General features: G+C 39.4%; 1 protein-coding gene across 1 annotated transcript; it reads left to right on the plus strand.

Annotated features, from left to right (window-relative positions):
- Positions 1-1,968: 1,968 nt before the first annotated feature.
- Positions 1,969-7,388, plus strand: WNT8A (Wnt family member 8A). Its single transcript, XM_074291417.1, has 6 exons — positions 1,969-2,147; positions 2,248-2,281; positions 2,876-3,014; positions 4,029-4,154; positions 4,864-5,006; positions 5,828-7,388. Exons 1-6 carry the CDS (start codon positions 2,080-2,082, stop codon positions 6,380-6,382), a joined length of 1,065 nt encoding a protein of 354 aa, XP_074147518.1. The 5' UTR covers positions 1,969-2,079; the 3' UTR covers positions 6,383-7,388.
- Positions 7,389-16,668: the final 9,280 nt, after the last annotated feature.

Here is a 16,668-nt window from a genome sequence, read left to right on the forward strand (position 1 = left end):
CATTGTGCACTCTCCAGTTTCATACCCAATGAAGCACAGAAACAAAAGAATGGATGCTTTCTGCTCCAGACAAAACGAGGCCTCTGAGCTTCCTCAAATCACATTCTTCTGAGGTTGATATGAATGCCATCCCTTCTCACCCCACTTCTGGGACCACTTTAGAAAGCTGCACTGGATCATCTCTGCTTGGAAAATTCCAGATTCTCCTTGGAATTGTCTTCCTTCTTGAATCAACACTTCCCAATGAACTACCCCTATGGTCTACTACTTCCTCTCATGGATTAATAGAACCTCAGAGTTGGAAGAGATCCCAGAGATCATCTATTCCAATCCATATTCAAATCACAGATTCCATCTCAGTCATTCCCGAATGTCTAAGAATGTAGTCAATGGAACCTGTAGCTATGACGGGAAAAGGAGAGGGCTCTTGCTGCAATTTGAGCAGCTGGAATTCAAGCGAACTGGAAAGAATGCTATTGGGAAACTTGGGTATGATACCAGTGCCAAGAGTAGTAGTGAATAATGTAGTGATGGGGCACATGTATATTGCTAATGTGTTCTGTCCTTGTCCCTGTGGAGGAGAAAACTAATGATACTAACTCATTGGAAGGGATAGAGATTTGATCTATTGTGCCATCAGTATAGGGGACTATCGGGAAGGAAACTCCCTCTATCAATGCAATTCAAGCATAATTTCTGCAATTTGTAGTCTTTAAAGAGCATTAACTGAATTACCCAGGGTCATATTAGCAGTAAATGTCAGAAATGAGACTTTCTTTTAGGTCTTCCTAACTTTCAGACTCCTACAAGATAAGCTGCTTCTTTGACTCAGAATGATAGCAACTGCAATGATATTATACATTAGTTCTATTTTAAAGTATTAACTAAATGCCTACCAATTATTAATAGTCCTTTGAGGCAGGGCAAAAGTTGTTATCCTTATTTGACAGATGAAGAAATGGAGACAAGTAACTTTTCATTAAAAAAAAAATGCACCTGACTAGGGTTCACAAAAGCTGGGTTCAAATCCTCCCACCAACCAGTCTTGTTCATCTCACAACCTAGTCTGCACAAATTGAATGAGATAAGGAATGCAGAACCATCTTAACTGTTTGTCAAATTAGATTAATAATGCTAGTAAGGGACACTCAAAGGCAATGCAGAATCAGGGACAGAGCCTGGCCTCCTGACCAGGAGAGAGCTCCTTCTAATCAGACCAAACACTGATTCTCAGTCCACAGTTTTTTCAGCCTCAGATCCTTTTTCAGATAATAGCTCATATTTATATAGTGCTGTAAGGCTGGCAAAGTAATTTTTTTAGATACATCTGATCTACATACACAACTCTATCACATAGGTGTGCTATTCCTATAAGATGAAAACGTTTATATTAGGAGGGGTGCAGTAACTTGCCTAGGTTCACACAGCTAATAAATTTCTGAGGCTAACAGAACTTCAGTTTGGAGTCTTCCAAATTCCAAATCCTGTTTTCGACCGAAAAGAGCCCGGGGAAAAGACAAAACTCTAATAGTACAATCCCATTTTCTAGCCTATTCTCCCACACCCCCCCTTGCAGGGAGCTTGTCACTGGACAAATACGAATTTTATCCTAATACAACATATGGCCAAAGGAAGCCGGGCCATGGCACAGACTCTGGGAGAAGTTAGGTCAGATGGGAACCTGCTCTGATCATGGGTCTACCTTCTCCATAAGCCAGAAAAAAATTCATAGACCCAAGAACTGGAGAGAGTGGATACTAGGATACGAACAGGCAGGGCAGGCGGAGCTACTGGTTGCTCCCTCCTCTCACCTTTTGAAGTGCCGAGCTCTATGTGTGCCCTATTGGGCCACTGTCTCCTCTAACCGCATCATTGGAGAACAAATGAGATCGGTCACCGGGCTAGCTGGCGTGCGGTTCCCCCCCCCCTCCCCTTGTTCAGAACTTTCCCCTATAAATACCAAAGTTTCCGTTTAGTCCTACTCCTTGAAGACCAGCGGGCAGTCCCTCACCCTCTGGGCTGGAGCTCCCTTAGGATCCCAGGAGCTGAGGTCCAAACAGGACCACGGAGGGCAGAACCATGAATGAGCGCCTTATCTTTCTGGTGGCTGTGGGCATTTTCTGTACCACCCTCAAGACCTCTGCCTGGTAAGTCCTCCTTCCCCAGTTCCTGCCTCAGCGGTTCCTCCTCACAAATTTTTCTTTCCTTCACTTACCTTCCCCGCTTATTTTTTCCCCTTCACTGTAGGTCAGTGAACAATTTCCTGATGACAGGGCCCAAGGTAGGACAGTCTTTGTGTCTGTCTGTATGTTATGATGTCTGTGCCAGGGCATGTGTGTACCTTTATACTGGTTCTAAATTATATTTTCCTAAAGCAAATTCGGGGAGAAAACTCGATGTTTGGGGATCTTAAAAGGAATGGAATGATTTAAAAACAAAAACAAACAAACAAACAAAAAAAACACCCACAACCTCTTACCCTAGGGTAAGGAGTGGGATGTGTGTTTAGTAAATCGAGATAACTAAAAAAAAAAAAAAACCTGAAATTCTCTACTTTACCCCAAAACTCCTCCCTTCCCCCACCGGGTTTTTGTTTTTGTTTTGAGGGGGGGGTTAGACGTGGCAGGGAGGTTGGGGAGAGTTCGGGGGGAGAAGGAAAACTGTGAGGAAAGAAGAGGAGGTAGCGTTCATCCCCCAGGGGAGCCCATCGATATTGCCAAAGAATATTGTGATCTGAGCCCCTTGCCGCGGAAGTGCAGGAGGTCGTTTCAGCTCCTGCTCCCCTACCTCGACTCCATCCTCACTCTCAGGAGCCGGGAGCGGGGTACTCCTAGAACAAGTTTAAGAAGTTCCAAGTGCTTCCGTCCACTTCCAGGCCTATCTGACTTATACAACCAGTGTGGCCCTCGGTGCCCAGAGTGGCATCGAGGAATGTAAGTTCCAGTTTGCCTGGGAGCGCTGGAATTGCCCGGAGAGCGCCCTGCAGATCTCTACACACAACCGACTGAGAAGTGGTAAGTGTTTGCCTGTCGCTGTCTGCACCTGCCTCATTGTGTCCTCCGCTAATTTCTGTGGAGGTGGTTTCTATGCATATCTACCTATCCCCATGCATATCCACCTGTCCCTATGATCATCTGTAGGTGTGCAGGTGTGTTTTTACTTAGATGGTGTCTTACATTATGCTGACATATCAAAATACGTATTCGGGAGTCTTCAGGAGTAAATGCAATGGGAAAGGAAGAATGAATGCTCCTCATTCTCAGAGCTTAAGACAAAGAATAGGGATAGGTGTGGAATTGTGTTTAGTAAATGCTGGAAAGAACTGCTTTCTGTTTCCTGAGTTGTCAGATGTCTAATCATCATCATAACTCATATTTACATAGAACATTAAGATTAGAGCCTCCTGACGTGAATTATTTTATTTGACCCTCACTGCAACCCTGGGAGGTAGGTACTGTTACTATTCCCATTTCACAGATGAGGAAACTGAGGCTGAAAGAAGTTAAATGATTTGTCCAGGGTCATAAAACTGGTGAGTTTTGGAGGTGAAATTTGTATTCATATTTTCCTGATTCAAATTCCAGCTTTCGTATTTACTGCACCAATAATATTCATCAATAATCACACATGGAGTCCAACTCACACTGAGCTGGAAGGAAATTTAACTCTCCTCATTTGATATCTCCAAAGTCATAGAAACAGTAAATGTCAGAGTGGGAATTTAAATCTGCGTACATCCAGTTTAAAACTAGTGTTGTATGTGTATGTGTACAGAGGGTTTCCCCTTCTGAATCTTTTAAGCACAGTATGACTTCTTATTCCTGGATCACATTATACTTATGGGCCTTATTTCCCCCCTCATCATACACTGGGCTTAAATGAAATAGCAACAAACATTCTTTGAATCCTGGGGCTAAAAAGCATCTCCCAAGCAATTGACTTTAGGTCTGCAGAATTAGTGTTCCTAAATCAGATCATTAGTCACCTTGATGAGGTGGGAGCTTCAATAACATATCCCTGTTTTAAAGCTACCAGGGAGACATCTTTCATCCATGCCATCAGTTCGGCAGGGGTTATGTATACCATCACCAAGAACTGCAGTATGGGAGATTTTGAGAACTGCAGCTGTGATGAGTCCAACAATGGAAAAACTGGTGAGTCGTGTGTATGTATGTGTGTGTGTATGTGAGAGAGAGAGAGACAGACAGACAGAAAGATAGAGAGACAGACAGAGACAGAGACACAGGGAGACAGAAACAGAGACACACAGAGAGAAAGACAGGCAGACAGAGACAGAGAGAGACACACACAGAGACAGAGAAGGGGAATGGAATGTGGGGCAGGCAGTCAGAAAAGAGTAGATGGAACAGCTCCCTGTACCTGTCTTACCTTAAAACCATAATTCTAGAAAGTTGACTGAGGTAATTTGGAATGAATGGGGCTTAAAATAAACCAGAAGACCTGGAATTCTGGGCCATGTTGGTTGTCTAGCCATGGCCCATGACTATTACACTGAGCGTTTGCAAGATTACCTCCCCCCTCCCCATCCCCAATCCAAGACTTCTATTTTCATTCATGTGGGAAGGAAGATAACCAGTGGCTCTTTAGGAAAGTCACCAGCCTCCTTTCAGACTCAGCGTCAAAAGGAGCATCCTCCTTTTTTGACTGCTCCATCCCCCAAGCTGATCTACAGAAGATAGCTACTTTTCAACTCAATCTAATAAGGGAGCATTTTGTTAAGTACTTACCATGTGCTGGGCACTGGAAATACAAAGGGAAAACTGAGAATAATCTTTGCCCTCATTTCTTGGTTGACCATGGACCTTCTGATGCAATGCTTCTTCCTTCTCCTCTTGCATACAGGTGGCCATGGATGGATCTGGGGAGGATGTAGTGACAATGTGGAATTTGGGGAAAGAATCTCCAAGCTCTTTGTAGATGGCCTGGAGAAGGGAAAGGACGCCAGAGCTTTGATGAACCTGCACAACAACAAAGCAGGCAGGCTGGTGTGTACCTGAACCAAATGACCAGTTTCCCGGACTCACCATCTTCCCTCCAACCTAATAGCAGAATTTTTTGATGGGAGCTGGGGGCAAAATGGAGCTTATGCTACAGAGTAATGAATGGTAGGGATTGAAGACTGACAGAATTTGAATGCACTGAATAGAAAGTCTCAAACATTCACTCAATTGAGATAGGGGTAGAGTAGACCATGGAAAAGCCTCCCTGGATTTAAAAGCTTGCTTCAGAAGACCCAAACAATATTCTGGGACCCAATTTCAGAATCTCAAGGCAAATCCACTTGGAAAATATAGATAATAGTCTCTGAGACAAAGTGCTAGTAAATAAAAATCTGAACGTGAATGAGGATGCTCTGCATGATCAGCACAACATTAATAGCTCAGCTTTAATTGACTATCCTAATTGCTTCAATTTACTATTACTAATTCCAACATACTAACTAATTCTAATTGACAGAACCAGGTAATTATGGTAGGAGGAGCCAAGATAACTTGAATCTTCTTCACCTTGGCGCCACCTACCATAATCAATTAGTTCCTATAAATTGGAAAGACTTTGGAGTGAAGAGGACAGTCACTAGCCTACAGTATCATTGTATCTCTTCATAATTATATGTCCATTTAAGAGATGGGTAAATCGAGTCACAGTAAGTTTAAGTGATTTACCCAGGATCTAGAGCCCAGATTTCTTGACTTCTGGTCAGATTTCTTTGTTCTCTCAAAGTGTATTTCATTTTAGAGATTCTGGATGTCAATTTAAGCTCTCTTCCTAGGTCTCCCTCTAATCAGAGCTATTTTCTACCTAGGCTGTAAGGGCCACCATGAAGAGGACTTGTAAATGCCATGGCATCTCTGGCAGTTGCAGCATCCAGACTTGTTGGCTGCAGTTGGCTGACTTCCGGGAGATGGGGGATTACCTGAAAGCCAAGTACAATCAAGCCTTGAAGATGGAGATGGACAAGCGCAGGTTCCGGGCCGGGAACAGTGCCGAGAGCCGGTGGGCCCCGGAGGAGGCCTTCTCGCCCAGTGCTGAGGCGGAACTGATCTTCCTGGAAGAGTCACCTAACTACTGTATCCGAAACTCCAGCCTGGGTATCTATGGAACGGAGGGCCGGGAGTGCCTGCAGAGCGGCCGCAATCTGTCCCAATGGGAGCGGCGCAGCTGTGGACGCCTGTGCATGGACTGCGGACTTCGGGTTGAAGAGAGGAGGACAGAAGCGGTCAACAGCTGCAACTGCAAGTTTCAGTGGTGCTGTACAGTCAAGTGTGACCAGTGCTGGCAAGTAGTGACCAAGTACTATTGCACCCGGGCTCCTGGAGGCTCTCGAGCTCGGACGAAGGGCAGTTCCAAGGCCAGCTAACCCATTTTTCCCATCATGCTGGCGCCGATAGTCAGAAAGTGAATAGTAATGCTCCTCTTGGGGAAGGGAAAAGAAAGGTGATGGTAGCCAGGACAGAGATCAGAGATCAGAGGTCGGGAATAATTTGTCCAGAAAAGACCATTTCGGTCAACTTCTGTCTTCCTGCTAAGGAAGTCATCTCCTGCTAAACCCTTGAAGCCTTAGTGGTAAGGAAGTCTCTCTTTGTATAGCCCAAAGTATTTCCTTTATTAAGAAAGGCTTAATAAAGCCTTAAAAAAGATCCAGGGTAGGATAAAATTCCCTCTCCCGTCTCCAGAATCACTTGGAGGCAGGTGTTAGATTCTACCCAGATATTAGACCAAGTATCCTCTGACAAAATTCTCCACTTGTACCATATGATGGTTATCCTCTTGTCTCTGCCCCCTTACTCATGCAGCTCTGGCTAAGATGAAGATCCAGATAGACTTCCAAAGGTTACTTTTCCCAAGGCCCAGGACCTCTCTCACCTCTGTCCTTAGAGCTCAGAGTTGCAAGGGAGAGAGGGGTGCTGCACTGATCACTGAAGCCACATGGACTCGCCACCTAAGTAGTCACACAGAAAACAGTACTGAGACCAAGCACAATGTTTGGAGATGTTTTGTCTTTGGGGGATTTTATTTTGTTAATAGGAGCTTATAACGTATAATGAGAAAGATGTCTTTACACAGACAATCCTTAGGAGGCTGGTATGAAGGGTGAAGCGAGGCAAAAGTGGACCAGAACGAATTCAACCTTATTATGTCCTCAGCCTAACCTCAGCCTTATTATGTCCTATTGGGTTATCCTAGACCTTGGCAGTGAGCATCACAGGCCCATCGGTAGAGAACTGGTAGCCACAATGTACTTTTCCATCTAGGATACCTCCTAGGATCAGCATATCTCTTGGGGTGCTGGGAACCCTTTCTGTTTTGTTCTTTCTCCAGATGAAAATGTGAGACTTTATTTTCCAATAAATGATTTTAAATAAATTGCTTCAGTCAGGTGCTTTCCTCCGTTCCTTTTAGAGCAAGGACAACCCTGTCCCTTTTCCCCTGTGATCCATATGGGGAAAAGCGTAGGTAACAATCTTTTTCTGTAACATCATCTATTTCATCCAGAAAATTGATGCCTCTGGAAAACAAGAAACAACGAGAAGAGCTCCATTGGAGTGGATGGAATCTTTTTCTATTGAGGAGTATCATAGATATAAAACTGGAAAGGACTTCAAACGTCATTGCAGTAACAGTCTTGTCTCATCTTATACATGGGGAAACTGAGGCCCACAGAGGTTTCATCCTTGCACAAGATTACATAGAAGTCTTTTGAATCTGAAGTGTATTTCATCTCCCACAGGTTCCAGTAGGGTCTCAAGTAGGGGAATTCTGATGGTTATGGATTTGATATATCTCTTTTTTGCAACCCTGTCTTCATTTATTGTTGGATTACAGAATGGTATGGAAAGAAGAGAAAGGGCTTTTTTTTTGAGAAGGCCTCTAATAGTGCAGGTCTCCTACCCAGATAGACCCGAGAGTCTAGGCAAGTATTTTCAAAGCTTATAAAAGGAACTCAGTAAATATTGGATTGATATGGGAAAAATTCATCAAAATATCCCACAGTAAGAGGATAATCAATCCAAATTAATTTCTTAAAGAGGAAGAAAAAGTTTATCAGGATACCTTCTCTAAAAAAGGTCCAACACAGAATTGGTATGATACATTTTAATATCAAACCCAGAATCTTGGGAAAGTAAAGGATTCAGAGTCACTCCAGGCATCAGTTCTAATAGGAAAACCATAATTTATCATTTATACCATATTATCATAGACCAATGGAGGGTATAGGATAGGAACAAGAAAATACTAACTAAATGGGAAAAAGTATAAAGAAGCTGGGGTTTGGGAGAGGAAGAATATAAAAACAAAAATCACAGCAGTAACATCCAAGGATAAATTGTTTAACATTCTTCCCAATTACTTATAAAAATAATTTTTAACATTCGTTTTAAAATTTTTAAGTTTGAAGTTTTCTCCCTCCCTCTTCTCCCCCTCATTAAGAAGAAAAGAAATTTTATACAGGTTATGCATGTGTCACTCTTGCAAAATCTTTCCATATTAGTCATACTGAAAAAGAAAACATAACAAAAATAAACAAAAAAGAAGAGAAATAAAGTTTTTTAAAAAGTATTTCCATCTGCATTCAGACTCTATCAGTACTTTCTCTGGAGGTGGATAGCATTTTTCATCATACGTTCTTCAGAATTATCTTGGTTCATTGTATTGCTTTTTTTAAAAAATCTAAGGAAAGGACAATTTACAATAAATTGCCTTTCATACAAATAGCATATAAGGACAAAACAGCATATACATAACTAACAAACATACAAAGATAATTTATAATAAACATTCCTTATACAGCATATAAGTAACATAAGGACAGAACAGTTTGTGAAAATAAATTATATGCAAGGACAATTTAATAAATTGTCCTTGTATGTTACTTAGTTGTATACATGTCATTTAGCTCTAGTACAAAGTAATCTTGTGGGGAAAAAACTATTGAGGTTTTTGGTATTTTTTCCAAACTTGGAAAAGTACTTTATATTTAGCAGATATGGAATCAATTTCCATGGAGTAAAACTAAATGATAATAAATGGTTAAAGATTGAGCGTAGGAAGATAGCATATTGTTGTATGGACCATCCTTGGACCACTAAGCAATATTGGATAGTTGGGATACATTCCTACCCAATCCCTTGGCTTCATCCTTTGCTTTCCAGTGATCCATAGGGTTAAGTGGGAAACTGGAAATAACAGTTTCTGGAACATCATCCATTTCACAAATGAGAAAACCTAAGCCCAGACTGAGAAGGAAAAGGATTGCCTTTAAAGAAAATGGGATCATCTGTTCCAATTGGAGATGGCCTTCTGAGGACTCCATCCATAGATGTAAATACAAGGATAATTCTTGGGTTCCAACAAACCTTATCATCACTGCAGACATTAAACTCTTAATTCTCAACAAATATTTGTTGGATAATTGAGTTCCATAGTGAGCACTCGGGGACTGGTTTTCTTGATAGAATTTCTCTTCTAGTTCTCTAACACTCCTCATTGAGTAAAGAATTGAGTTCTTACTCTAAAAAGACAATTTCTCCCCAGTCTTCTCCCTCCAAGGGGCTGTTTCAGGATTGCTTATTCATTACCACTATCCTTTTTAGTACTCCACAAAGAGCCAACTGAGGGAAACTTAAATACTTCCTACAGCTTATTTCTGAGAATTCATGTCTTTAAAAAAAAAAAAATGGACTCAGAGTCCATGAGAAATCCTTAAATTGGTACAAAACTTCCAAGGAAGTAGGAAAATTCAGAGTGCCTTTCCTTCCAAAGCAGTATCTCTTTTTCCCCATCCATCTTGTTCTTTGGATGCAATCAATCACATTAATCAGTCTCTTCCAGATTAACTCCAGGCTTGGCAACAAAAGAAATTCTTATTTCTCTCCATCCATCACTGCTATGTCAGGGATTCATTCCGTCACATCTCAGCATTATTCAAATTCATTAGTGGTTCTCCTCCCTGCTCTACTCTAAACCCCCTCTCCTGTTGGGTCATTTTTAACAAGTTGATCCTCTATAATGAACTAGAACAATAAAACTCCAGTATGTCTGTATATCACATTCTGTGATCTGAGAAGAACAGTGAGCTTTTCACACCTTACCCTCCCCCCAACTCCCCACACCTCTGTCCTAATGAAAACTTGTTGAAAAAGACCAAGAGGTAAACAACAATATTCAAAACATCACTCTTCTTGTTACCAAAGAACTGAAAACAAAGTAATTGCCCAGTGATTGGAGGAGAACTGAGAAGGCTATCATGCATGAATGCAATGGCAGATTACTGTACACTAAGAAATGATCAGCATGAGAAATTCAGAAAAGCTGAAAACAGCATACATAGATCGGTAGACCATAAGCTTTTTAAAGACAAGAATCATTTCTTTTTCCTCTTTGAATCCCTAACCCTAATGAGTGTTATCTGGAATTTAGCAGGCAATTAATAAATGCTTGTTTAGTTTCTTTTTCTGTAAATTCAGGAGGTTGGACTTAATAACAGGTAGCAAAAGTTTTACAAATAATATTTCATTTGCTCCTCACAACAATCCTTGAAGTAGGTGCTATTATTATCCTCATTTTACAGATGAGGAAATTGAGGCAACCAGTGGTTAAATTATTTGCCCAGTGTCCTACAGTTAATAAGTGTGCGAGAGTGATTTGCACTCAGGTTATCCAGATATCAGGTTCCAATCTCTGTCCACTGCAAAATTCCTTTCCAACTCTAAATCTGTGGGCTTGTTAAACTATGATTGCTTGATTGAATTGATGCAGAACCAAATAAATAGAACACAAACCATAGTCTAGAAAATAACAGCAACTATTTAAATGAAAATCTTACTAAAAAGAAGTAGACTCTTAGTAACTGGAAAAACCAATAAAGATACCAGAAAATAGATGATGATGTCTACACTGCCTTCCCTATGACACCGAAGGGAAGTTACTAGGACAGAATGATGAGTACATTGTGAGAAGTAGTCATTGCATTTGATGGTTTTGCTTAATATTTTCTTTGCCACAAAGGAGGGTTTGATCTGGAAAGGGGAGGAGTTCTTCCTTCCCCCCAGAAATGATAGTGATGCAAAGACCAAAATGCATCAATAAAGTGAATTTTAAAAGAAAAGGAGACCAAGAGGTCAGAGGGAAAGTTCTGCCCATCTTCCTCTCCTCCCAGTGACCCTCTTTGAACTCAACTCATTCTCCTAATAAAGAAAAATCCTTCATCCTTTTCTCTGGACAGAAGAACACCTTGATCTATCTGTTTGGACTTGAGGAGAAGGAGAGGTTTTGAAAAGGACTAAGGAATGAGCTACTCCTAGAGCACCCTTCAAATGATAAATGACATAATGATAACAACAAAGAGCATCCTTCTAAGGATGGCAGAAACAGAATATCCTCAAATTATCTAGAGCCTATTTTCTCTCATGAATTTTTACTATTTCTCCCATTTCTTAAATAGCATTTCATTTTTCCAATTACATGTAGAAACAATTTTAACATTCATTTTATTTATTTATTTATTATTAATTTTTATAATTATAACATTTTTTTGACAGTACATATGCATAGGTAATTTTTTTTTTTTTTACAACATTATCCCTTGTACTCCTTTCTGTTCCGAATTTTTCCCCTCCTTCCCTCCACCTCCTCCCCTAGATGGCAGGCATTCCCATATATATTAAATATTTTATAGTATATCCTAGATACAATATATATGTGCAGAACCGAATTTTTTTGTTGTTGTTGCAAAGGAAGAATTGTATTCAGAAGGTAAAAATAATCTGGGGAGAAAAACAAAAAATCCTAACAGTTTACACTCATTTCCCAGTGTTTCTTTTCTGGGTGTAGCTGATTCTGTCCATCACTGATCAATTGGAATTGGATTAGCTCTTCTCTATGTTGAAGATATCCACTTCCATCAGAATACATCCTCATACAGTATCATTGTTGAAGTGTATAATGATCCCCTAGTTCTGCTCGTTTCACTCAGCATCAGTTGATGTAAGTCTCTCCAAGCCTCTCTGTATTCCTCCTGTTGGTCATTTCTTACAGAACAATAATATTCCATAACATTCATATACCATAATTTACCCATCCATTCTCCCATTGATGGGCATCCGTTCATTTTCTAGTTTCTAGCCACTACAAAAAGGGCTGCCACAAACATTTTGGCACATACAGGTCCCTTTCCCTTCTTTAGTATTTCCTTGGGATTAACATTCATTTTAAAATAAGATTTTATAATTCTTCCAAATCTAACAAGTAGATAATGATAGAAGGTTTTTTGTTTTTTTTGTTTATTTTCTTCCTGTTATTCACTGACCTCTTAGAAAATAGATGGAGAAGGCAGAGAAAGTGATTCAGAACTTCACTTGAACTCCTTGAGGTAAGAAGGTTAGGTGAATAAGGCTCACTCCAGTCTTTGGTTTCAACTTTCTCCTGACTGTTTTACTAATACTGCTTTTCATATGCAATTAAAGGTGCTATGACCCAGCCTTTAGGGGTGGGAAGACTCATTTCCCAGCTCTATCCCAGAAAGGAAAACCAGCCTTTTGATTTGCAAAGTTCTTCCTTAGCATGACAAAGTGGATGCTCTAGTTCTGTGCTCAACAATTCTTTATTTGTGTGTGTATTTGTGTGTGTGTGTGTGTGTGTGTGTGTGTGTGTGTGTGTGTGTGTGTGTGTGTTTGAGGGAATGGGTATTAAGTAAAGGACCTGATGATTCTCTGAAGTATTATTGGGGAAGGTATCGTTTATGATCTTTGTTCTACCTCAGAACTTAGAGCTTTGGGAATGAAGGAGTATATATGTACATAAGTCTGAGGAGCTAGAGATGATGGTTAAGGCAGAGTGGGATCTAAAGAACTGGTTAAATTTCCAGTTTTGTATACAAATGACTTATAATTTCTGATTGTGAATAAAGACTATTGACCTGAATTCTTGAGATGAAAAAAGACAAATTGAAAACAAAAATAGAAAAATGTGTCTGTTTTCTGGTGGGAAGGTATGGAATTCTAGAACTAGAAGGAACTTGGTCAATCATCTAGAGCTGGAAGAAATTTTAAGTATTTCTGAGTTCAAGATTCCCATTTTACAGAGGTGAAAACCAAAATTGTTCAACAAGAGATAGGAGATGGTTTTGTCAAGGTCAGGCAGCTTGTAAACCGTAGAGATAGGAACAGAATTCAAGAATCTTGACTTTCAAACTATCCATCCCCTTTTTGCTACACCACAGTGCCTTTCATATTGGAATAGACAAGGTAATTTTTTTTTTTGTCTGTAGGTCTCTACATTGTACAGGATGTCCCATCAATTTTAGTGTAGTATTAAGCTTTTGTAAAGCTAGGTGGTATAAATGATAGAATATAGAACCTGGAATCAGTAAGATTCATTTTCTTGGGTTCAGATCTGGCCTCTAGATACTTCCTAGCTGAGTCATCCTGAACAAGTCACTTAACTTCCTAAAAGGAATTAAGCATTTAGAGTTTTAAAGGCAGCTACATAGACGGTTCAATGAATGGAACACTGATCCTAAAATCAGGAAGAATTTTGCATTCAAATTTGACCTCAGGCACCACTAATTATATGACTTTGAGCAAGTCACTTAACCCCTCTTTGCCTTAATCTATTGGAGAAGAAAATGACAAACTACTCCAGTATCTTTGCCAAGGATAGTACTATCCATGAGGTCATAGAGAGTCAGGCACAACACATTTTTTTGTCTCATTGTCTTTATCTATAAAATAAACTGGAGAAGTTAATGGCAAACCACTCCAGCATCTTTGCCAAGAAAATCCTAAATGGGATCACAAAGAATCTGAAATAACTAAACAACTGAAAACTGCACTAAGATTTTTGAGAGACTGTGCATCTGTATGTATGTGTGCACATAGAAATTTATATATATATATATTACAAAACTATAAAAAGAAATATATAACATGCAATCAGGAATAGCATGAAAACTGTAATATGATATTTATTCCCAGACTCTCAGATTAAAGCAGAGGCCATTATGGGGGAACAGAAATTCATTTCCACCTAAATAGGACAAAAAATGTGAAGAAGCTAGCAAGCGAAAGATTTATCTCCTAAAAAAGACTAGTTTTATCAAAAAGACTATTTCCCCCTGCCAAAGGCCAAAACCATACTGTGAAGAACCAGAAGAGTGAGTTCGAATTTTGGCTTGACCATTTTATATCTCTATAACTTTGAAGAGATTATTTGACTTTTTGGGGCCTCAGTTTTTTCCATCTATAAAATGGAAGGGGGAAATCTATAAGGTCTTTTCCAATTCTATATTGAGATTCCTACCATCAAATTCTTTAGTAAACTCTCTAACTCTTCAAAGTTAAAGATTGAACTCTATAAACTCTTCAAAACTCTCTAACTCCAACCCATCTCCAGACCCACTCCCTCCCTTGACTCATCCCCAATTCATTGTATTTCAAACTATGACAGGTCTTGCCTGCCCTGTTTCACTTTAGGGGTTTCTATCCAATTGTTCTTCATCTCTAACTCCCGCAAAGTTCAGTCCTTGAGGATAGGAATTATTAAGGACTGAGAGATAGACAAACATGTTCAAAATGCATTTTGTGCAATTTGCTGAGCTCAATAGATTTTTCAACAGAAGGGAAAGTACAATTGGGGACTAGCCAATAAGAATCCCATCTACCAAGTGTGTACAAACATCTCTTTCTGATGCTTAACCTCATAAGGAGACTCAGGGAACCTTTTTCTGGAAATGCCCAGTGATGTGGAATGAAGCACAAGGATCCAATGATTCTACTCTGCTAATCATGTGATAAAGAAATGGATTTCTGCTTGGAAGCTGAGCTGGAATGGGGCATGCATTCAATAGGCACTAGCCAGCCAAAAGGAACCTTTCTTTTTCTCTTTGGTAAATGTGAGCCTGAAATTCAAAGTCTATTGAAAATCTTTGGGTGGGGAGAGAAAGAATGAGCCCAGAGACCTACTTTCCTCAACCAAGTAGACATAAAGGCATAAGCACTTTTAGGCTCAGAAGTTAGTTACTCCTAGGTATGTTCTGTTTTTTCTTGGAAAGATACTATTTTGTGACCTGATCAGCTTCAAAAGATTAGATGAAGGCATAAGTGATCCAATAAAGCCATCTATGTTAAAATTCGTAGGTAATCAATAAGTCTCAAGCAATCTATTGGACTAATAAGGTCAAAAACAGGCAAGAGAACCCAACTCATCCATTTGTTATGCTACATTTGGAAGTGAATTTGTAAAGATAAATATAATGTAAGAATTTATATTTGATCCCATTTTCCCTAGGGACCAAGAAAGAGTGTGTCCTTGTGTGCTGAGGAAATGTTTGTCCTACTGTTCTTGCTAAGTCTTCTCAGTAAATATCCTTTTGTAAAAAGCCAATTAATTACAGCGATCCAGTACAATACAAAAGTATGCATGATGAAAAATTCTCCCTCCAAAGAAAGAAGCAATAAATTCCGAGTGCAGATTGAAGCTTTTCTTTCATTTTTTTTCTTGCTTTTCCCACTCTCTTTAATATGACCAATAAGGAAATATTTTTTGCATGACTCCATAGTTATAATGGATATCAGATTTCTTGTCTTTTCAGTGGATGAGGGAGGGGTAAAGAGAAGAAGAGAATTCAGAACTGAAAAGAAAATTTTTAAAATTAAATTAAAAAGTTAGTTGATGTTAATATGTTGTTGCTAATAGGGGGTGGGGCTAATTCCTGATTGATATTGGGGAGAACATAACTTGGGGGCTTATCCTAAGCCTCAAGAACATAAGAATAGGGGTTTGACCCTAGGGCCTTTAGAGAACGTTAGTCTCCCTTAAGATTCTCCTAGATCCCTAAGGGGAAACTGGAGGTAGCCTGAGGAACACAACTTTCAGTATGAATAGGTAGGATGGGGAACACAACTTTCAGTTTGAATAGGAATTGGGATAAAAAATTTATAAGGGCAATATATGTATTTTGCACTTACATATCAATCAGTAAATATTTATTAACCCCCTACCTTGTGCCAGACATTGTATTAAGTGTTGGGATTACAAAAAGAGGCAAAAGATAATTCCTGCCCTGACAGAGCATATAATTTAGTTCATAAACATGTTTCCCTCTAGGAATGGAAACTCCTAAAGGGCAGAGACTGTTTCATTTTCAACTTTGTGTTCCCAGGACTTAATATGGTACATGACATATACTAGAAATTTAGTAATAGCTTATTGAAATTAATTCCAACCTAACAGTAGGTTCCTTGAGGATAGGAATTATCATTCAAACAGGGAAGTATTAATTAAGCACCCACTATATGCCAGGTACTGTATAGCATAGGGGATATAAAGTCAAAAGTAAAATAGTCTCCATCCTCAAGGACCTAACATTATATATGGAAGAATAATATCTAGATATGTAGATCTATAGAAAATAAAAACAAGACAATTTGGTCCTGGGAAGGACTAAAGCATTAGCATCTATAGGAAATCATGAGAGGCTTCCTGGAGGAGGTGATACTTTAGCTAACTCTTTTTTTTTTATTTTTAAATTTTCAATAGTATTTTATTTTTTCCAAATACATGTAAAGTTAATTTTTAACATTCATTTTAACATTTAACATTCATTTTTGTACATTTTTTTTCTCTTTCCCTCCAATGCTCCCTCTC

This window comes from Sminthopsis crassicaudata, chromosome 2, assembly GCF_048593235.1.
Source record: "Sminthopsis crassicaudata isolate SCR6 chromosome 2, ASM4859323v1, whole genome shotgun sequence".
NCBI classification, from domain to species: domain Eukaryota; kingdom Metazoa; phylum Chordata; class Mammalia; order Dasyuromorphia; family Dasyuridae; genus Sminthopsis; species Sminthopsis crassicaudata.

What these genes read in the sequence shown, in the direction of transcription:
- WNT8A (XM_074291417.1), top strand. Translation starts at nt 2,080, where the DNA reads ATGAATGAGCGCCTTATCTTTCTGGTGGCTGTGGGCATTTTCTGTACC. An exon ending in GTCCAACAATGGAAAAACTG is followed by an intron (nt 4,155 to 4,863) that starts GTGAGTCGTGTG and finishes TCTTGCATACAG; the next exon opens with GTGGCCATGGATGGATCTGG. An exon ending in ACAACAAAGCAGGCAGGCTG is followed by an intron (nt 5,007 to 5,827) that starts GTGTGTACCTGA and finishes TTTTCTACCTAG; the next exon opens with GCTGTAAGGGCCACCATGAA.